Below are 23420 nucleotides of genomic sequence, written 5' to 3'. Positions count from 1 at the left end.
ACAAGTAATTTCAGGTTGGTTTTGTGCATACAGGTAGCAAAAGAAACACAGAAATAAGATGAAAACAGAGTTGTTCTGTTGGGTGGATTTTATATCTCTAGAGATTTATAATAAGCCAATTTCATTGGCTTCAAAAAGCAACACACTCACCCACAAATGATGGCCAATCAACCTCAGCCTGCACTGAGTTAAACACATCGTGTAAATAGAAACCAACTCTCAGGTGAAAACAATCCAAAATTATTACCCACCTACAGACTAACTGTTTCTAAGTTACAACATTCATATGAAAACCATAGGGGGGAAATATCTTTTTGTTTAGGAAAGAATGAGGGTAAAAATGGAAACCTTTACTTTTTGAAAAGAGGTGTAACCTTTCAAAAATCTAAGCTTGACGTGGGTTACCTAATTATATGCTGTTCAGCCTAATACTGCGTGAAGAGAGGTGAAGAGCACAAAGGCAACGGGAGCAGGACTCTGAATAGGGCCCCATCATCCATGTAAATTGAAAATTAGGGGCCGGCATATGTGACTCAAAACAAATATTAAGATTGACATGAGCTGCAAATTCAAAGCAGCAGACACCACAGAGCCACACGGGAGAAAAGCACCGGCGCCTAGTCACTAATCAGACGTCCCAGAATCTCACTGCTGGGGGATATTCTGCGGGAACAGGGCTGTGCTGAATGACACTGAGAGCAGCACGCTCCTGGCTTTCACTCTGTGCAAGGCTGTCCCAACATAAGTGGTACGGCAACGTGGCTGCCTGGGCACACTTCTCATCCTCCCCCACCCGTTACTTTGGTCTGGCATTGCTCAAATGACTGTGCGATGCAGTCCATCGGGACCAGGGAAGAAGGAAAATGTTACACAGCCGAAGAGAGGTCTGTCAGTGGAGAGTCAAAGACACTATATGGGTGTTTTTGATAATTCAAACTCCAAATGCTAACCGTATGGGAACAATAAACAGGCCTCCCCTCACAGGCAGTCTTCATGATTTTATAATATTGCTTGGAGTAAGAAGAGAGAAAGAGAGTCCTGACAACCATCCCCGACTTCCACAACAGGATGTCAGTAAATGGGGCTCAAGAATCAGCCTTTTAATGAATCCCCTGTTGATCACCATGAATTGCTATTCCAGGTAAGATCAATGTACTTTGTTATTTTCCTTTCCATCTTGCAGAGTTAAAAAATATTTATACTTTGTTCTTTTAAAAATAATATCAGGTTTAAGAAATGATAATGTATAGACTTCAACAGGCTCAAGGATCAATGATTGATTTTACCTCATGATTGAATGAGGTTTTGTTCTCTCCTGTGTCCTCAGAGCATAGGGGAGAGAGTGAAAAAGAAAGAGGAGGAAGGAGGGAGGAGTGAAAAAGAGGAGGAAGAAAAGAAGAAATACTAGTAACAGTAATAATAGTGTCTATTTTAGGCCACTTATTATGTACCAGGTACCACATTAAGGTCTTAATGTTTATGGCCTTACTCACACATTTCTTAAATGTATAACTATAAAGATTTATACCTGGTAAACCACGTTCTCTTTACTTCATTTCAATTTCTACTTCATTTCCCTTCTATTTCAGTTTTTTTCTTAATTTTTAACTATTCTCATTAATGAACATTAGAATCATTCTAGTATGTTCCACAAAGAAAACAAATGAAATTTCAGTGGGCATTACACTAAACCTTCAAAATGATTTAGGGACAGGATATCTCAACAAAATTTTAATCTGTTTCCAGGAGAAGGTGAAGCTCTCCATTTCTTTACATCCCTTATTTTACCTTTCAGTGATATTGCATCATATTCTTCTACAGATTCTGCACTGAGCAATAAAATAATGAGCATATGTTTATCATTTTTATACACTTTCTTGGACCCAAGATAAACTACTTTATCTTTTTAGTAGTATACAACAGTCTATAATCTTATCTGCAAAGAACGACTGAGATGCCATCCCCAAGAACACCCAGAATTATTATTTCACATGCTTCATCTCTTCCTTCTTTTTTTGTTTTTTAAACTAAATTTATCTCCTTGCCCTTTTCCACTTATCTGGGTCATTTTCCTAAATTATTTCTTTGCAGTGGACATGTGTTACATTTTATTTCAATCTGCCTACCATTCCCTATTTGGAAACTGCCCCTCTCCCACTCCAACTGATTTGGCGGTGCTCTCAAATGCAGCCACCTCCCTCCAGTGACAGGAGGGGCCACGTGACAGGCTGTCCAATCAGACACCCTATCCTTTTGGAAACCATGATTAATAAGAGGGCAGACACACCTGAGTCATTGATGGATCTGAGGCTGGGGGAGAAAAAGCTGCCATACTTTCCTCTGGGATCAGCTGCAGTGAGGGTGATTTAATTTTACAAGCATCAGCTAACGTCTTGAGACCACCTAGACAGAGTGTGTCTGCGAGCGAAGTCACAGAAGCAAACACAGCCAAGAGACGGGGAGAGAGGATGATCTGGGTGACACAGTGGGCTCTGGGTCCAGTTATGTCTGGAGGCAGCTTCCATTTCCAATTATGTAAACCAATCAATTCTCATTTTTTACTTGAGCTAACTTGAGATACAGTTCTGTTACCTAATCTAGAAACTCCTGACTAACACAGCCTCCATTTCATGTGGTTTTCTGCAGTGTCAAATCTGTTCTTTATTGCCTCCAATAAAGATCTCAATTCCATCAAAATCTGCCTTTGATTCTGAAGAAATTCTTCCTGCTCTTACCATGTTCATTTCCTTTCCACTTGTATTTTCATCTCATTTTACTGTCTTTTAATCTCCGCTTATTCTCCCCTTAAAATCCTTCTACTTCTGTTTCATAAGGTCACGTCTTTTGTATGTTTTTTACATTCATTCAGCATGTCCAATGTGCCAGGCACTGTTCTAAACACTTTACATGCATTAATTCATTAAATTATCATTCCACCCCTTTTTGTGCTGAATTTTCTGTACTGAATAAGGCCCCACCAACATTCTGTCTCAGGCTGGACCTAGTAATCTAGAAGCCCCTGCCTGGTGTTCGTCGGCTTAGACTGAGCCAACAAGAGACTCAGATTAGATTTTGAAAATAGAAGTGAAACGGTCACCTTTATTACTCTTGTACACCAGACTCAGGCAGATGAAGGATTCTCAGCAACTTTGCAGCAAGCTTTTCATATTTAGATGACAGTGACTTGAGGCTCCTCAATAAGTGAGTTAATAAACTAGAGAAAAGCAAAACCTCCACCAGACCATCCTTACAGTGAGTCAAGCACTTGGAGGTGTGAAGCTTGGGAGCTGAGGAATGCCCATCCAGGAAGGAAGCCACGGAGAGACACCTGAGAGATTAAGGCAGTGCCAGGGCACATACATAAAGAAATAAAATCCAACTGGCCTGGGACAATCCATTCCCTCTGCTACACTGCTGAAGGTTAACATGACTCTTGGTGAGAACAAACTAGAGAGGATATATTTCTGGTTATGGAACAGAAATGAGTATTGTAATTAGATTCAGTTTTAATCTAGAAACAGCAGTTCAGTCATTCTCAAGAAATATGTTTATCCTCATCATGAACTCTTAACAGTAGAACAGTCCTATCATCTCATAGACACATGGACTGGAAATTCTATCTTAGGTTTATTTCTGGTTGGGCATGCTGTATGTAAAAAACTAAGTTATTAAATTGTAACTTATTGTTACAAGAGAATGGCAATCCTTTAAATGTAAGTAAATGCAGGATCTGATATCAGAACACAGAAAAGTTTTCAATCTTCTAAAAGCTGGAGTGAAATACAGAGCTGGGCCTAGAACAGCCTAAAGATATTATTATTGGCACTCATTATAAAAGCATCTCTCATTTGATTTTATCACCACCACAGTCTTGAGAAGAAGGTAGAGTAGGTATTTCTATTCTGCCATAGAGATGAAAAAAATACTAATACATCTATTTTAATACTAAATCCTAAAGTGCTGTTATTGTAAGTCAGATCATGAGACCATGTAGAGCCATAATGTTTTTCCAATATCATTTTACTGATTTACCTTTAAGCTTTTTCACTTTCTGATGAATAGACATTTTATCTATTGATAAGTTTTCATTAACATTAAGAAAGCATATGTATCATTCTTGAAAAGAACATTAAGTCTTGTGTCTCCCCTGCTGAAGACTTCTTTCTAATATACATTAATTGATTACCAATATGGTTTTTTAGAAGTTTACCACTCCAATTTCATCACAAGACTATACAGACCACATTACTTATAAAACTTAAAATGACAGTTTAAAATCTGTTTGATTTACTTCAGAACTCTTGAATTTCATGTCTCTGTTAAGATTGATGAGAAGTAATAGTGTTATTAGGGTTTTCATTTCAAGCCCATCTTTAAGGGAAAGTAATAGGATAGAATATCCCTGCTTCTCTAATTGCATTAGAAAAATTTGGCAGGGGTACATCCCTTAAGATACAAAAGGATTTACATTGACTGTTTCTAATCATTTTTTTATTATAGTAGCTTCAGGGTAAGTAGCAGGATATAAAGTATCAAGAATCTTTTGAATATGCCCTTCTGACTTAAATGCTTTTAATATAAATTTCATATTGATTTGGCTCTCTTCTAAATTCAACCTCTTTTAATTATTTCAAATTAGCTATGAAATCACCCTAAATTCTCAAATCACCCTTTACAATTAGAGGAGGACCAAATAGGGCTAATATTTCATGGTGGGTGTTTTCTGCAGTGTCCTTTACATATTCATCTCCTTTAATAATTGTGAGAGCCCAGTGAAGTAGACATCATTGCCCCAGTTTTACAGATTAGAAACAGAGATTTGAAGATGTTAAGTAACTTGTCCAAAGTCATCCAGGCAACATGTATCAAAGCAAACATTTTAACCTGGTCTGACTCTGAATTCCTTTTCTAATATATGTCACAGTGGAGGACATTCTGCAAAATGATTTTTTTCCCTTGTTTTGTGATCATGGAATCTTGGAATCTAGGGGTGACAGAAGAAAGTATTGCCACTAGAATACTCTTCCCCTTGGAACTTGTAGTTATTCAGAGGGGAAAAGGCAGCTGGCCCGTCATAAGGCAGCCACTCCTGTGCTCACTCACATCCCTAAAGGTTTAAGGGAGAGAAAGGTTCTGAAAGAAAAAATTATTCCCTCTGGCCCATTCCCTCTGATGAATGTTCTAAGAAAAGGCTGGAGCAGAAAGAAGGTAGAAATGAGAAGGTTTGAACTGTAATTGCCCCAGGTTCTTGGTTCCCTAACAGATCCTGGAAAGCTGACTTGATTTTGGTGGGACCATGAAAAGATAAGCAAAGATGCTGACTTGCACTGCTTCTATTAAGTCATATACATGTGTGACACATTTTATTTTAAATTAAATTATTTATAGTCATAGTGTCAAGTCACATTCCACATTATAAAAGGGTAATTCTATTCATAAATTCTCTGCAAATGAGTTTTACTGGACTGTGGTCTTATGAGAAACAGGGTTGTGTCTTTCACGGAGACGCTGTAGCCTCACCTGCTGAACTGCGAGACGTACTTGGTTTCCTGTGGTGTTCAAAGCCTACATTTAAATTTCATATCATAAGGACAACAAATGTATTATTCTACGTGTCTTGACTCTAGGGGAATATCAGCTACTTCACAGGTAGAATACAAATATCATTCTCACTTTAAATCTGAGTAAATAGTCTTAAACACTTTCTAAATCCTATTATATGTACAAACTTTGCATGTAAAGGTTGAGCCAAGTAGGCAGAGGAGTGTAAGTAAATACATTCTTCTCCCGTAAGTACACAGTATTGAATGGAGGGAGAAAAGGGCTTTATACTCTATTCCCTCAGTCCCTCAATCAAAGACCTTTTAAAAGAAAAGGCAGCTTTAAAATAATAACCCCAGTTCTACGATAGGGAACTTCCGTATTTGAATTTCATTGAATTACAGAGTTAGAAAGGGCCTCGTGAGGGTCTGTGTAGCGTTAGCCCCCTGCCCAGACCACCAGTTCCACCTTCTTCTTCCCTCCAGTGTGATGAATCTGTTGATCTGAATTCTGATAATAACCTATTCTGCTGCACAATTTAAAAATTTCATTTAAAAACCGGACCAATAACCAGTGACCTTTAAGAGGAAGGCGGCAGAGCAGAACAAAGAGTGTGCTTGGGATTATTCATTAGTCCCATTTTCTTCATCCACAAAGTGGGAATCAGGACAGGGTCCTGTGAGAAGTGGAAGTGTTCGAAGTGTTGGCACAGTTCCGGGTGTGCTGCAGCACTTGCTGAGTGCTGGGGATGAGGATGATGGTGACAATAGTCTTCTATAAGCAAACCGTTCTTAGAAAGCGGCCCCTTCAAATGGCCTTGCTTCTCATCTCAATCTTAAACCATCTTAGAAAAGTGATTTGGTACTGGCATATGTTTATACATTTGGATTGGAATGCAAAACCTCACTCAGTTTTTACTTAAGCAATGGTCCTATTGCAGCTTAACATCAGGTAACTGCTCTCATCCTGCAGAGACTCCGCAGTCGGAGCTCAGGGGCAGAGTCAGCCAAGCACCACTCAGTTAGGGAACTAATGGTGGGACAGAGCCTGTGTGAGATGACAAAGATGTTTCAGGTACTTTCCAAAAAGAGAGAGTTCCTTGACCCAACTAAGGCAGGATCTTTATCTTAACTGATTCTAACCTCTGAAGAACCTAACAAATATTCTCAAACGCCTTGTAGATGGATGAGAATTCATGATGGGGAGACAATAAGCTTCCATTGAAATTTCAGGCAGAAATTATGCTTCTAGGCCACCAGGATAGCAGTGGTAATTGTGCAAACACATGGAAGTTTTGAGGTAACTGCTAACCTTAAAACCAAAGAAGAAACGCATTTTCTACAGGCACATTTCCCCACTTGGCTTCAGCCAGCCATCAGGCATCTATCGCTTTCATATTCCCCGTGGGTTTTAAGTCTGACAGTTTGCTCCCCACAAGCATTCCAAAAGAAAACAGTAGTGGAGTACAATCTCACTAGCATTTGTGAATGATTCTTTCCTGAGCCACTGATTTTCCACACTCTCTCCCAGTTACTCTGCAGTTCTAGACTGGAAACTATGGGAGGTTCACCATTCAGTCAAGGAAGCTCTAGGGAAATGCTAATAACCAAAGGACCCAGACATGTCTTATTCGAAGCAGAATTTCCCATGTCTGCCAGCACCTGACATTTTAAGGGCATTCTACAAGGTTTTAATGACTTTTGATGGAGTAATTCAGATGTACTTCTGACTGAAAACTGAGAGATAAAAAAAAGAAATTTTAAAGTCCTTTTTGAACAGGAGAGTTGTAATATTTAAATTTCAACAACATATTCATTAGCCTTGAGGAGGATTGACTACAATTTTCCAGAAAATCAAGAGGAATAGCTTCCTTACATTGCTCTGGTGTTTATTAACTTCCATGGCATGTTTGATCTCAGGTGGCTCCTTCATATGGGCATAATCTGAGAATCCTTTGGCACCATCATGTTTCTGCTTGTAGGCAACCTTTAAAAAACACAAATGTTTATTAGTTTCATTTAAAGGTGTATTAAATTCCTACCTGTTCAATTTCAGTGTTTTGCTAGGATTTTATATATTCGAATACCACCACTGATGATCAAATTTGCCTAAACCTCAATAACAAGATAATATACACAATGCTTAAATGTTATGCTTCAGTTTAGATTCCTAATTCTAACTCCCTCATTTGTTTCAAAAGCCCTTGGCCATATGTGAAATCTTCAACTATATTCACCTAACAAATCTCAGCTATGGTCTTGAATAAACTTGCGCATCGAAGAGCTACCACGGTTAAAAATGTTTAAGATTTAATCTCAGGAAAGCAACTGAAAAGTGGGGGAAATGACCAGACATTTAAAGTGAATTGTTCATTTTTAAATTAATCATTACAACTTTATTTAGGCACAGCTTAAATATCATATGAACCTCATTAAACACTCTAACCTTTGGGAGGAAATACAACATGCAGGCAAAATTCTCAGATATGCCAAGCCCTGTCCTCTATTAGGGAAATGAGCGTAATACCAACACCAAATATTACCATCTCATAAAATCCGTTCCCTTCTAGGATGGAGAGAAGGCATGAGAATGATGACTTCAAAAGTGAAAGTAAACAAATAACAACAGAAGTGAAAACAGAAGATCCATAAGACAGCAAAATATCCCCTTACTTTGTCTAATTCATTATCCTATTGATTTCCTGCATACTTTTTAATTGCTTTAATTTTTGTTGAATTACTTATCCTCTATCTTCCCTTACTAGAATATATCTGTCTAGTTCACTGAATATTCAGATAAATAATAAATGTACAACTGAATTAATGAAAATAAAACAGGAATACATGAATGGATTATTTTAAGTTAATTTTAAATATATATTTAAAGTTTAAAAATATATTAAATGGAGTTAGAATTACTTAGCACAAGAGAATAAAGGCAACTTAAAAAGAAAAACTGGAACAGTATTCTCCAAGAACAAAACAAGATCTAATTTTTAATGAACAAGAATGCAGTTAAACTTAAGGAAATGTTTTTACCAATATGAGCTCTTTGAGAGCTATACCTTTATCTTACACATCTTTTAATATCCTGTGCCTATCATAGTGAAAAGCATAGAGTAGAAATGCAATAAATGTATAGTGAATGAATAAATGAATTTATTAAACATTCTCATGAACTTAAACTCCTCATAGGTTTTAATAAAGAGAATTAACCACCCATGTAACAGATAATATACTTGCCTAAAGGATTAAGGTGGTAATTACAAAACTCATGTTTAAACATAAAATCCTTAAATCTTGCCATGAAAAAGAAAGCCATCTCTTATAGCTATCAAGGTTCCAATCTCCTCTCTGGCTCCCACATCAAGTTTTTCTTCAAAACTTCTACTGAAACAAAAGTCACATGGGGGCATCACAGTCTCTAAATTTTGAAAGCTCTGATACAAAGCTCCTCCTTCAATGAAACCCAAATCTATCTCCCCATAGCTGTATCTCTTTCAGCATATGGAAAGAGTCTAGTTCACTGGAATGAACTTCAGCCACGGGAACACAGCTTCCCATGACATCCATTCCTCCAGACTGTCTGTATTAAGACACTGAATGAACCCCTGTATGCCTAAATGCTCTCCTCAGTGCTAATTCCAGTTAATCCATCTCTTTCTTTAAATGCCCACAATGTTGCAGATATAGTCTGACCTCTCCTAACTGGAACTGTTTGGTTTAACCCAGTTTATCATCTCTCATGCTACATGCTATTAATGTATCCTCAGATCATGCCTTCCTTTTGATGCAATGTTGAGATTTCTGTCAACTCATGCCTTTACATCTTGTTCAGTACTGCCCAGCCATGTAGCACATCCAATTCTGTGTATCTAGTTGACCATCAGGACTCCCATGCAGTATCTCACATCATTCCAGGGATATTCATTTCATTAGAGTCTGTCCACTTATTTAAACCATCAGGATACCTAATCCTCATGAACATGTCTTTACATTTTCACCAATTAGTTATGTTAAACAGGAAAACCATTAAGAACTTCCACTTAGGTTGACAAAGGCCATTATGTCAGTTCCATTACATACTATATTATAACGTGGGAGGAGGGAGGAGGAGTTTAATGAGTAGCCCAGTCTATTAAGCCAAGAACGAACTTTCATGAGATTTGTTCCTTCTTCTTAATCAGAAAGAACATATGCCTATTTCCTTTCTGCTGGATACCTGGTTTATTTTCTAGTTTAGTCTGACTTGATAAATGTAACCAATGCAGCTGATCATTTTGTGAGTTATCATAGAAATGGTGAGTCGCCATGCACAATTTTAAAAAACACTCTTCCTTAAAAAGGCTATGTAATTTTCTACTTGCAGCATTAAAATAGTCATTTCATTTATAGCTGCTACTAAGCACCACTTTAGAATTAAGATTACATCAAATTGGAGGTAGCTGAACTTTAATTTATCATATTAATTTTCATCCTTAAAATAGCTAGTGGAAAATTAAGTCAAGCTAATAAATTTTCTGACCAAGTTGATTTCTTAGGATTTGGCATTATTATGTGGAATTTCCCTGGATCATTACTGTTTTCTTCAAACCTTGAGAATTAAGATTGCTATGGTACTGGACATCTAACTTAGTGAAAGACACCTGCAGTAGTCTTATATACTTGATATATAAATATGTTTAAGTAATATATACATTTATCTTATGTATTTGTTTGAATAGTATTTTTATATCTCATATATATATAAGATAGATATACATTTCTAATCTACAATATTTATATCACTATATAGGTAAGTGTGCTTCTAATCCCACAGCATAGACACTTCTAATGCAGGAACCTGTGGCCACTATAGACAAAGACATAGGTTCTTATAAATTTCCTGAGTTCAGATGCCTGACTGAGTAGCCTGTATTACTTCTGTGACAAGGGACAGTTTAGCCTCTGCCTGAGAACAGTCTGGGTGAGAGAAGCTCTCACTACTTCAGGGCACATTCCATCCATTTCCAGAAGCTTTCTTTATGATCTTTGTTTATAAAACTTTTAATGGAGGATATCTAAAAAAAAATGGCCTCTTAACATCTCCACATCTCTTTTTTTTCTTTTTTAAAAAGGCAATGTTTCCTAGCAGTCATTTTCTGTAGAGTATTACCTAGAAGCTTCACTTTACCACTCCAGTTTGAATATAAACACCTAAGTCTGTAAATTGATTTTAAGATAATATTTTGTTCCAGTGTCAAACATTTAGAAGACTTTTCATTAGAACCTGGAACACCATTAAATTTCAGAATTTGTCTAATACTCTAAACAGGTTGCCACAAATATGGTACTATTGGGATGCAGTAAAAGGTTAGTTCCTTAATTATCACAGATACCACCAAATAGTTCTCCTTTCTTGCCTGTCTTATTATGATAAGCTCTGAGAACTGCAATTTTACAATAATAAAATTTATTTATATAAATCTAAAGAAATGTTATTACAACTATGTAAATCTTCAGACTAGATACCTTATTCAGAATCCAAGCTTTTCCTTACTAACAAGACAGTGGCTAGTTACAACACTGGGAAGTGGTGTACCTTGAAAGCACATACGTAACTTTCCCAAAGTGCACACTCTGCTCTAAGATAACACATGTTAACAATGTGAGTGACAACCCATTCTGTAAAAAACAAAGGGTAGATCCCTGTGAGTTATTTTCATTTGAAGTTCAGTGTTGCACATATTTGTATTCAACTCATTTATACCATAAACAGGTGAGAAAAGTGCCCTTCCAAAGCAATGAGGATATAAATGTCTGCAAATGTTACCTCCCCGACTAAGTATAAAAATAAGAGATTGCTTCTTTTCTTTTTTTATTGCATAATTGTTGTTTGTCATACATCAAGTGTTGTGTTGTAATTACTTGCTTTATTTAGTCCATATTATCAGCAACTGGCTAGATGACCAGATGTGGCAATGAAAAAGGCGTAGTGGGGTGGGGGGGCGTTATTAGTCATGGTCAGCCATGCAGAACCCTGATATCATGTATTTTTAGCCTCCTGTTGCACAGCTGAGATTAGCTTACTGCCAGTTTGGGGACACAGTGGACATTTAAATTTGTAAAAATAAAGTACTTAAAGATGTTCTGCGAAGAATAACCATGCTCAGTTTCTTTTCAAGAGTAATCTATTTTCAGACTCTTTAAAAATTACTCTACTTAAAAGTAAAAAGATTCTAGAGAAAGAAGTAAACTTGTTACTTAAAAAAAGAGAGGTAGAAATGGTAAGAAAGAGGTGGTACAGTGTGTGGTTAAGAACCCAGACTTTGAAGCCAGACTATCCATGTTCCTGTGCTGACTTTGCCAACTTTTAGCTGTGTGACCTTGAGCAAGTTATTTAGCCTCTCTGTGCTCTGGTTTCCACATCTCCAGAATGGGGATAGCTCATGGAGTGATTGTGCTGATTAAATGATATAAATATATGTGACATGCATAAAACACCTGACACATAGTAAACATTTCTACATGTTTACTTATTGTTAACCTGAGATTTAGCAGAAAGAATATAAACTATGTAAAAGGTGAAATACTCTATTTTGAAAGCCTGTTTTAAGAAATACAACAAAATAAATGCATTAAGGATCCCTTCTGTCTTGATGAGCGATAAAGGAAAAATTAGTCTTCTAGATTCAAAATGAATTTATATAATGACAGTTCTTAAATTCGTCTGTGACTTGCAATCACAAAAATGACCACTTCCTTTTGATAGAGGCCTTTTTTGGTGGCCTGAGATGCTCTAAATGACAAACATAATCCACAGAAAAGGAAATTCAGGAGCCACTTTCTAAGTGATGGAGCACAGACTCCTGAATTTGACCATTAACTCTTCATGTGACTTTTAATAAGCTACTGGAAGGTTCTCCACTTAGCACATGTGAAATCAGAGACAACTTTACTATTTGCTGTAGGATTTTAATCTAAGTAAACTGCCTAAATAAGATTAAAATTTGTTCTATTAACAGTTGTGAATGGAACTAGGAAAAACACCATCAAGTGACTAACATGAGCTTACATATCCCTTTCATTTTGAGATTCCACCAGACACTCCTGAGAGCACATGAATCAGTTGCTTCCAACTTTCATTCAATATTCAATACCCAAGATAAACAACATTCTTTAAATGATTTCTATTAAGTTACATTTTTATACACATAATTATATAACAATTTAGGAAAGCACACCTCACTCTGAAGCTGTGTAACTTCTCTCGCAAAGACGCTGTCAATTGTGGCTGGCATCTGTTTATAAAGAGAATTGGAGAGGTCCGCCTTAATGGTGCCTTTGTATTTTGCCTAATGGAAATAAGAAAGAAAAGGAAAAAAATAAATTAGCATTAGGGTTTTTTCTTTTTGTGTGTGTGTGTGAGTACTGAAAGAGAATATAAAGAAACTTTCTTCAGAAATAGAATTAATTAAAAAATCTGAAGACCATTTACTGTAACCTTAGATACTGGACCTGAAGAACATATTTTAAGAGATAAAGTCAATTTATCATGGAGAAAGCTTTAAGAGAGACACAAGGAAATAACGACTATTTTTCCATTTAAACCAACGCACATTTCTTAAAGTAGGTCTATTCATGTGTATTCACAGTGTCATATGTTTAACCAGTGAAGAAAATCTGAGAACAGTGAGACATTTGGTTGTCTGGAAAATACAAGCCATTAGAATATACTACTGTCTAAAACCTGAATGTAAAGGACGGTGCTTTTTTATTCAAATCTTAAACTCCTTCTACCAACAAGTGGGGGAAGGGTGCTTTTTTGCTGTTCCTGCACCTTCCCACCTCCAATCTGCACTGTGTCTAAGAGTTCCCAATCATTACCCATAAACAGAAACACTCAGTCACCATTTCCTCTTGGAAAGACTGGGTTCAAGTAACACAACAGGCTGCCCACTTCCATTTCATTTTTTCTCTAAAGTTAACTCCTTCAGGGAAGAGAATCAATTAATAATTAAGAACACCAAGAATTCCTCTCCACAGGAGAAGTAACAGATAACACAAACAGATACAGCCATATGTTTCCACACCCTGCCGCCAAGTCCCTGATATCACTCCCATTCAGAGCTACAGTTGAGCATCGGTTTTTTGAGCATATAGTCCCTATAAGCCTTATGTTTCCACAACTCTGGATTTGGGTACTGAATAAAAGAAAACTTCCCAATTTTCCTCAAAATATTTTGATGTTAGCAGAAATAATCCTAAGACTCATGTTGATGTTTTCCCAAGGTAACTTACACAACACTAGAGGTCAGTCATTCACAATACAATGGTATTCATCCTCTCAAGTTTCTCTCTTCTAAGTGATCTATTCACAGAACTGCAGAAATGCCTCTTCGGAGGAATCACTGCCTACCGGACATTGTGCTTTAAAATGCTGCAGAGAGGTTCTAAATGCTCTCAGAAAGAGACTAAGTTATTTCCCAGCTGGGAAATCATTGCCGTGCCTTTCTTGCTCTGTGGTTTCATAACAGGTGTTTCTGTGGAACTGGTCCTACTCAAAAATAGTTTGAATCCATTTAAAATGACTTATGAAAGATACCACATGTTATGGAATCAGCTAGTAAATTTTACTTATTTTCAAATTGATGTTTAATAATTTACATCTCATATGTCTATTAGGAAATAAAATAATGGAACTTCTAAAATTATTTTGCCAGTACTTTCTACTTACTGAATAACAATATCCACTTTCAAGACTAATCTTACATAAAGAAGAAAGGGTTGGAATCAAAGTATGGATATATATAATAAAGTGTGTGTGTATATATATATATATATATATATATATATATAATAAAGGGAATATATATAATAAGGATATATATAATAAAGGGAAATATATCATTACATGAGTTAACTGACATTGTGCATAGAATTAGATAATTATGTAGATAGATATTACCAACATTCAGTAGTTACTCCTGAAAACATTATTCTTCAACTTGAATGCACAGACTTTTAACTACACAAACAGAAAAAAAGAAAATGCAAGCCGTTTTACAAGATTTGATACTTTACCTCAGAAATAAAAGCACCAATATTTTTTACATGGTTTAGCATAGGAGTGTCAGCCACAAATGTACACTTGTCCTTAGACTTCTTATACTCTTCTTTATAATGGATCTAAAAGAAAGAATAATTTACATAAGAGAAAGAAGAAAAGCAATTTTAATGCTCCTTTTGAGCAGAAGAATGAACTTGAGAAAGTCTGCTTTCTGAGCAAATGTTCAAATGTGGAATGATGATCAAAACAAACCAAATCAAACAAACAGACACCCAGCACAGAATTGCATAGGTGATGAGGCATAATAAGGAAAAACCGTCCTTTAGATAAGAAAGGGCCCCAGCTATCACCAAGGGTCACGTGTCTTGAGCTATGGGTCCACAGTGACTATGAGTCCTGTCTGCTCCATTTGCTCAGTGTAATTATTAAACATTCTCCATTCCTCTCGTACAAGTGTCCTAGTTTATTGTTACTTTTAGCCACTGACCTTAACAGTTGAACCTATGGTCGAACAGAAACATAGCTGCCCACCTCTGGGTTTAAAACAAGTAGTCATCAGGACAGATGTAACCAATTATGAAGTAGAGGCAGAAATTAAACAAACAGGATTACTATTAGCATCATTATCTACAAAGGCTGGACTAGAGGAAGGGGCTTAAATGCGGCCACAATGAGCTCCTGTTCCTGATTAATTCCACTCAAACAAAATTTACCCAATTTCTGAGCACCCATGGGCCACCTCATCCTCCTCCCCTCCCCCAACAAGAGCAGAACCTGCCCAGAAAACTTGCGACGTGCTGGAGATCATTCCAGAAAGCTACAGGTAGGCAGATAAGCAAGACAAAGTCCAGAGGGGTTTAGCTGAACATGCTCATTTCTTCTCTGGAATTAATGAAGTGAGTCGTTTCCCCTTGAGGAGAAGCCAGAATTATTACTCTGGGAGAAGACCATATGAATACATGAGCTAAAAAGAAGTCAAAAATTAAGGAAAAGGACCTAAAGTGCAATCCCACTGTCATGCTAATTGCTACCCAAGCTGGAACCTGGGGAGACAATATTTATAACTGCTTGAGGGGATGAAGGTGATTACTACCCAAGACTGAAAATACTTAGGCTGGAAACTAAGTCCAAGTTCAGATAATAAATTATATGGTCTCCTTAATTACAACCTAAAAGTGAAGCTTAATTGTATATACTACCTGGTTCTTAAAAAACATAAGTAATATTGATGTTATACATGATCATGACATAGAGATGTTCCCATATGTAAACCTGATTTGCGGGGCATTGTTTGACCTGACGTATAACCAGATACCAACATACTAAGTAAAGTCATTACAAAACACCATTTTTCACTGCCGTGACTCTAAGATATTACATGCCAACCACATTAAACATTTGCTTTATTCATGAAATCAACATTAGAACATATTTATCTTATCTGAGCACTAAATTACTTTTTTTCTTCTCAGAGATTAGCCATAATTTTAGGTCTCTGCAAATCACCCTCCTTAGTCACTAGTAATTAAACCGTTAATGGCAGTGTGATAAATAGTAAGCTATTTTGATCAGAAGGAGGGGAAAAAAAGTATCTCCGTTATGCAATTAAGTGTGAGAGAAAATACCCTATCATTAGGCTCACGTTTAGCTCATTATTTTTATCTGGTGCCGCCATCTCTGCTCTCTCACATTCACATCATCATGGCAGTGGTCTGTGCTCTGGCCGCCAGCCTCCTGATAAGCTCTGACCCGAGCAGAATGTTCAGGACAGGGGCACAGGATAAGGGCGAAGTATTTGCTTCCTTCACTAGGCAGGCCAATGGCTCCATCCTAAGTGTAGTCTCCATTCCTTCCTTTTGTTTTCATTTAAAAGACACACACATACATACACACATTATTTGCTTATTGTCACTCATACTGTATTTCTAGTGAATTTCACAATATGACTGACAACGAGCAGATGATCTTAGATTTTTATGTAAAGAATGCCACATATTCATAGCCTTTCTATACCAAGGTAACAGGAAAAGATAGATGAGAGGGAATAGCACCTACGACTGGTACAAAACCTTAGGTAAAATAAAAATCATGGACATGAGTGGACAGCCATGTCCTAGTACAACCATGTATGCATTCCTCCTAGAACCATGGCCTGTCATGGGATAGATTGCCTATGCAGCCCCCACTTCTTCCTTAATAACAGAACCCAAATGTATTTATGAGCATAGCCAGGCCCCTACCTAGCCCCAGACAACAAACTGCTGTAAGCCAAGCATGGTTATCTCATTCTCCATGGCCAGTGATCAGCCTGGAGAGGCCAATGCCCAGCTCTGACCACGAGACATCCGTGGAAGCACCCCCCCCCCCCAGCAGTGCTTCTGGGTTGTTTCTGGTAAGGGAGACGCTTGCTGGCACATCCCTTTGACACTCTGCCCTTCCACCTCTTTCCTTCCCCAGTCCCAGGGACGCAGCAGGAATGAGGTCCCCAATAAGCCACCACACTAATGATGACAGCAGAGGGAAAGGAATGTGAGCAACCAATGACACCCATGGGCTGGGACTGCAGCCGCTGTGTCCAGGCCTTGCATGCGCCAGAGTTTCCTGCTACTTGGGGTCATCTGCATTCACAACCAATATGCCAGCCTATATGTAACAGTCCATGTTATTTTCTAATTGGGAAAAATAAGGGTGGGGGACAAAGTTGATGACTTAACGAGCATTAAGATGTCTCAAATTTTTAAGTTTTGCTTTGACCTCACCACTTAATCCCAGCACATCTCAACTACGGTTAGTGAAATTCATTCAGCGGTGCTTCCTCCTCTGAGCCTACTTTCTTTTAGTATGAGATTAGCTAATGTGTGAGATTAGCTAGGCTGAAATTGGATGACAGATGTAGAAATGATTGAGGATATTTCCTTTTACAAGCATTCTTAACCAAAAGAATCTAAAACTCTTTCCACAAATGGAGCCCTGCTGGCTCAATGGGGTGAAGCCCGGTGGAAAGAGCTGCATGCCCATCACTGTGTTCACTGGGCGCTCATGGCCAAGGCTGCTCTCCCAGATTTTCTAACATCATCAGAGCTGTCTCTGGAGGGGTAACCGCACATCTAATGTTTTCAGCATTGGAAGGATTTACCCACAACAAACAATGTTTATTTGTCCGGAAAATTTCTGCCAGGCAAATGAACACCCCAAAAGGTCTGAACCAAAACGGTGAGTCAAAGGCTTCGTGCAGATGCTGCCAACCTTGCTCTACACAGACTCTTTATGCCTAATTTACAACATACATACAAAAGATCCCCTTTAACCTAATATATTTTGACCACCTAAAAAAAAAGACTACAATGGCGGAGCCAGGATGGCGGCGTAAGTAGAGCAGTGGAAATCTCCTCCCAAAAACACATAGATCTATAAAAATATAACAAAGAAAACTCTTCCTAAAATAGAGACCAGAGGACACAGGACAACATCCAGACCACATCCACACCTGTAAGAACCCAGCGCCTTCCGAAGGGGGTAAGATACAAGCCCCGGCCCGGCGGGACCCGAGCACCCCTCCCCCCAGCTCCCGGCAGGTGGAAAGAAACCGGAGCAGTTTTTTTTTTTTGGCGAGTGCTTTTTGGAAGCCTTAAAGGGACAGGGACCCCAGTGCTAGGGAGGCAGGGTAGCAGGACCAGTGAGCGGGTGCCTGGGACCAGCACCTGAAGACAAAGAATATCACGTGTTTTTCCCTGTGGGACCGGTGCACAGGTGCCTGAGACTGGTGTCTGAGGACAGAGGAAATCGCGTGTTTTTCCCCTTTTTTTTTTTCTCTTTTTGGCGAGTGCTTTTTGGAAGCCTTAAAGGGACAGGGACCCCAATACCAGCGAAACAGGGCAAGACTGGTGAGCAGGTGCCTGAGACCAGCGCCTGGGGACAAAGAAAATCACGCATTTTTCCCAATACTAGGGAGGCAGGGCTGCGGGACCAGTGGGCGGGGCCTGGGGCCGGTGCCTGAGGACAAAGAAAATCGCGCGTTTTACCCTTTTCTTTTTTTTTTGGCAAGTGTTTTTGGAAGCCTTGGAGGGACGGGGACCCCAATACCAGGGAGGCAGAGCAGCAAGACTGGTGGGCAGGTGCCTGGGACCGGCGCATGAGGACAAAGAAAATCGCATGTTTCTCCCATTTTTTTCTTTTTGGCAAGTGCTTTTTGGAGGCCTTAGGGGGACAGGGACCCCAGTGCCAGGGAGGCAGGGTGGCAGGGCGGAAGGGCCGGTGAGCAGGTGCCTGGGACCGGCACCTGGGGATGGAGAGGGTCGCGCGTTTTTCCCTTTTTTTTTGGCGAGTGTTTTTTGGAGGCCTTGGAGGGACGGGGACCCCAGTGCTAGGGAGGCAGGGCGGCAGGACCAGTGGGCAGGTGCCTGGGACCAGTGCCTAAGGACAAACAATATTGCGCATTTTTCCCTTCTTTTTTTATTTTTTATTTTTGGCGGGTGCTTTTTAGAAGCCTTGAAGGGACAGAGACCCTGGTGCTAGGGAGGCAGGGCAGCAGGACCGGTGAGCAGGTGCCTGGGACCGGCGCCTGAGGACAAAAATAATCGCGTGTATTTTCCTTTTTTTTTTTTTTTTTTTCTGTTCCCTCTTTCATTGTTGCTCTGGTTGTTTTGGTTTGGAGAGTGCTTTTTGGAAGTCTTAAAGGGGCAGGACAGGACACTTAGAACAGAGGCAGGGAATCTGGGGATCTCTGGGCACTCTAACACCCTGGGCAACAGGGAGCACAGAGGCCCCTTACAGAGATAAATAGCCTCCCGGCTGCTCCCCCTCCAACGAGGCTCCACCATTTTGGAGGAGCAGCCCCAGCCAGGCCACGCCTACAGCAACAGCGAAGATAAACTCCATAGCAAATGGGCAGGAAGCAGAAGCCCTGTCTGCACACAGCTGACAAGCATAAGCCACTAGAGGTCGCTATTCTCCCAGGATAGGAAGGCCACAAACCAACAAGAAGGGAAGCTCTTCCAGCGGTCACTCATACCAGCTCTGCAAACTATCTATATCACGATGAAAAGGCAAAACTACAGGCAGACAAAGATCACAGAGACAACACCTGAGAAGGAGACAGACCTAACCAGTCCTCCTGAAAAAGAATTCAAAATAAAAATCATGAACATGCTGACAGAGATGCAGAGAAAAATGCAAGAACAATGGGATGAGATGCAGAGAAAAATGCAAGAGCAATGGGATGAAGTCCGGAGGGAGATCAGAGATGGCAGGAAGGAGATCACAGAATTGAAACAATCCCTGGAAGGATTTATAAGCAGAATGGATAAGATACAAGAGGCCATTGAAGGAATAGAAGCCAGAGAACAGGAATGTATAGAAGCTGACATAGAGAGAGATAAAAGGATGTACAGGAATGAAACAACACTAAGAGAACTATGTGACCAATCCAAAAGGAATAATATTCATATTATAGGGGTACCAGAAGAAGAAGAAAGAGGAAAAGGGATAGAAAGTCTCTTTGAAGAAATAATTGCTGAAAACTTCCCCAAACTGGGGGAGGAAATAATCGAACAGACCATGGAATTACACAGAACCCCCAACACAAAGGATCCATGGAGGACAACACCAAGACACATAATAATTAAAATGGCAAGGATCAAGGACAAGGAAAGAGTTTTAAAGGCAGCTAGAGAGAAAAAACATCACCTATAAAGGAAAACCCATCAGGCTAACATCAGACTTCTTGACAGAAACCCTACAGGCCAGAAGAGAATGGCATGATACATTTAATGCAATGAAATAGAAGGGCCTTGAACCAAGGATACTATATCGAGCATGACTATCATTTAAATATGATGGTGGGATTAAACAATTCCAGACAAGCAAAAGCTGAGGGAATTTGCATCCCACAAACCACCTCTACAGGGCATCCTACAGGGACTGCTCTAGATGGGAGCACCCCTAAAAAGAGCACAGAACAAAACACACAACATATGAAGAATGGAGGAGGAGGAATAAGAAGGGAGAGAAGAAAAGAATCTCCAGACAGTGTATATAACAGCTCAATAAGCAAGCTAAGTTAGGCAGTAAGATACTAAAGAAGCTAACATTGAACCTTTGGTAACCACGAATCTAAAGCCTGCAATGGCAATAAGTACATATCTCTCAATAGTCACCCTAAATGTAAATGGACTTAATGCACCAGTCAAAAGACACAGAGTAATAGAATGGATAAAAAAGCAAGACCCATCTATATGCTGCTTACAAGAAACTCACCTTAAACCCAAAGACAAGCATAGACTAAAAGTCAAGGGATGGAAAAACATATTTCAGGCAAACAACAGTGAGAAGAAAGCAGGGGTTGCAGTACTAATATCAGACAAAATAGACTTCAAAACAAAGAAAGTAACAAGAGATAAAGAAGGACACTACATAATGATAAAGGGCTCAGTCCAACAAGAGGATATAACCATTCTAAATATATATGCACCCAATACAGGAGCACCAGCATATGTGAAACAAATACTAACAGAACTAAAGAGGGAAATAGACTGCAATACACTCATTTTAGGAGACTTCAACACACCACTCACCCCAAAGGATAGATCCACTGGGCAGAAAATAAGTAAGGACAAACAGGCACTGAATAACACACTAGAACACATGGACCTAATAGACATCTATAGAACTCTACATCCAAAAGCAACAGGATATACATTCTTCTCAAGTGCACATGGAACATTCTCCAGAATAGACCACATACTAGCCCACAAAAAGAGCCTCAGTAAATTCCAAAATATTGAAATTCTACCAACCAATTTTTCAGACCACAAAGGTATAAAAGTGGAAATAAATTCTACAAAGAAAACAAAAAGGCTCACAAACACATGGAGGCTTAACAACATGCTACTAAATAATCAATGGATCAATGAACAAATCAAAATAGAGATCAGGGAATATATTGAAACAAATGACAACAACAACACAAAGCCCCAACTTCTGTGGGACGCAGCGAAAGCACTCTTAAGACGAAAGTATATAGCAACCCAGGCACACTTGAAGAAGGAAGAACAATCCCAAATGAATGGTCTAACATCACAATTATCGAAACTGGAAAAAGAAGAACAAATGAGGCCTAAAGTCAGCAGAAGGTGGGACATAATAAAGATCAGAGAAGAAATAAACAAATTGAGAAGAATAAAAGAATAGCAAAAATCAACGAAACCAAGAGCTGGTTCTTTGAGAAAATAAACGAAATAGATAAGCCTCTAACCAAACTTATTAAGAGAAAAAGAGAATCAACACAAATCAACAGAATCAGAAATGAGAATGGAAAAATCACGACAGACTCCACAGAAATACAAAGAATTATTAAAGACTACTATGAAAACCTATATGCCAACAAGCTGGAAAACCTAGAAGAAATGGACAACTTCCTAGAAAAATACAACCTCCCAAGACTGACCAAGGAAGAAACACAAAAGTTAAACAAACCAATTTTGAGCAAAGAAATTGAAACGGTAATCAAAAAACTACCCAAGAACAAAACCCCGGGGCCGGACGGATTTACCTCAGAATTTTATCAGACACACAGAGAAGACATAATACCCATTCTCCTTAAAGTGTTCCAAAAAATAGAAGAAGAGGGAATACTCCCAAACTCATTCTATGAGGCCAACATCACCCTAATACCAAAAGCAGGCAAAGACCCCACCAAAAAAGAAAACTACAGACCAATATCCCTGATGAATGTAGATGCAAAAATACTCAATAAAATATTAGCAAACAGAATTCAACAGTATATCAAAAGGATCATACACCATGACCAAGTGGAATTCATCCCAGGGATGCAAGGATGGTACAACATTCGAAAATCCATCAACATCATCCACCACATCAACAAAAAGAAAGACAAAAACCACATGATCATCTCCATAGATGCTGAAAAAGCATTTGACAAAATTCAACATCCATTCATGATAAAAACTCTCAGCAAAATGGGAATAGAGGGCAAGTACCTCAACATAATAAAGGCCATATATGATAAACCCACAGCCAGCATTATACTGAACAGCGAGAAGCTGAAAGCATTTCCACTGAGATCGGGAACAAGACAGGGATGCCCACTCTTCCCACTGTTATTTAACATAGTACTGGAGGTCCTAGCCATGGCAATCAGACAAAACAAAGAAATACAAGGAATCCAGATTGGTAAAGAAGAAGTTAAACTGTCACTATTTGCAGATGATATGATACTGTACATAAAAAACCCTAAAGACTCCACTCCAAAACTACTAGAACTGATATCGGAATACAGCAAAGTTGCAGGATACAAAATTAACACACAGAAATCTGTTGCTTTCCTATACACTAACAATGAATCAATAGAAAGAGAAATCAGGAAAACAATTCCATTCACTATTGCATCAAAAAGAATAAAATACCTAGGAATAAACCTAACCAAAGAAGTGAAAGACTTATACTCTGAAAACCACAAGTCACTCTTAAGAGAAATTAAAGGGGACACTACTAAATGGAAACTCATCCCATGCTCATGGCTAGGAAGAATTAGTATCGTCAAAATGGCCATCCTGCCCAAAGCAATATACAGATTTGATGCAATCCCTCTCAAATTACCAGCAACATTCTTCAATGAATTGCAACAAATAATTCAAACATTCATATGGAAACACCAAAGACCCCGAATAGCCAAAGCAATCCTGAAAAAGAAGAATAAAGTAGGGGGGATCTCACTCCCCAACTTCAAGCTCTACTACAAAGCCATAGTAATCAAGACAATTTGGTACTTGCACAAGAACAGAGCCACAGACCAGTGGAACAGATTAGAGACT

The 23420-nt window shown here is 38.7% G+C and overlaps 1 protein-coding gene across 16 annotated transcripts in view; it reads right to left on the bottom strand.

Moving 5' to 3' along the window:
* Nucleotides 1–23420, bottom strand: part of NEBL (nebulette) — a 325606-nt gene that overhangs the window by 77195 nt on the left and 224991 nt on the right. For 13 of the 16 annotated variants that reach the window (XM_037006049.2, XM_037006047.2, XM_037006052.2 and 10 more), the window contains 3 exons: nucleotides 14604–14708; nucleotides 12764–12874; nucleotides 7417–7527 (listed from right to left, as the gene is read on the bottom strand). The exons of the other annotated variants lie outside the window; for them this stretch is intronic. In XM_037006049.2, coding sequence (XP_036861944.2) covers nucleotides 7417–7527; nucleotides 12764–12874; nucleotides 14604–14708 — 327 coding nt within the window. The remainder of the gene's footprint in view (nucleotides 1–7416; nucleotides 7528–12763; nucleotides 12875–14603; nucleotides 14709–23420) is intronic. 16 annotated transcript variants of the gene reach the window in all.

Source organism: Manis javanica, chromosome 2 (assembly GCF_040802235.1).
Source record: "Manis javanica isolate MJ-LG chromosome 2, MJ_LKY, whole genome shotgun sequence".
Classification (NCBI taxonomy): domain Eukaryota; kingdom Metazoa; phylum Chordata; class Mammalia; order Pholidota; family Manidae; genus Manis; species Manis javanica.
Note: the sequence above shows the minus strand (reverse complement) of the source record. Positions and strands in the feature narration are given on the sequence as shown.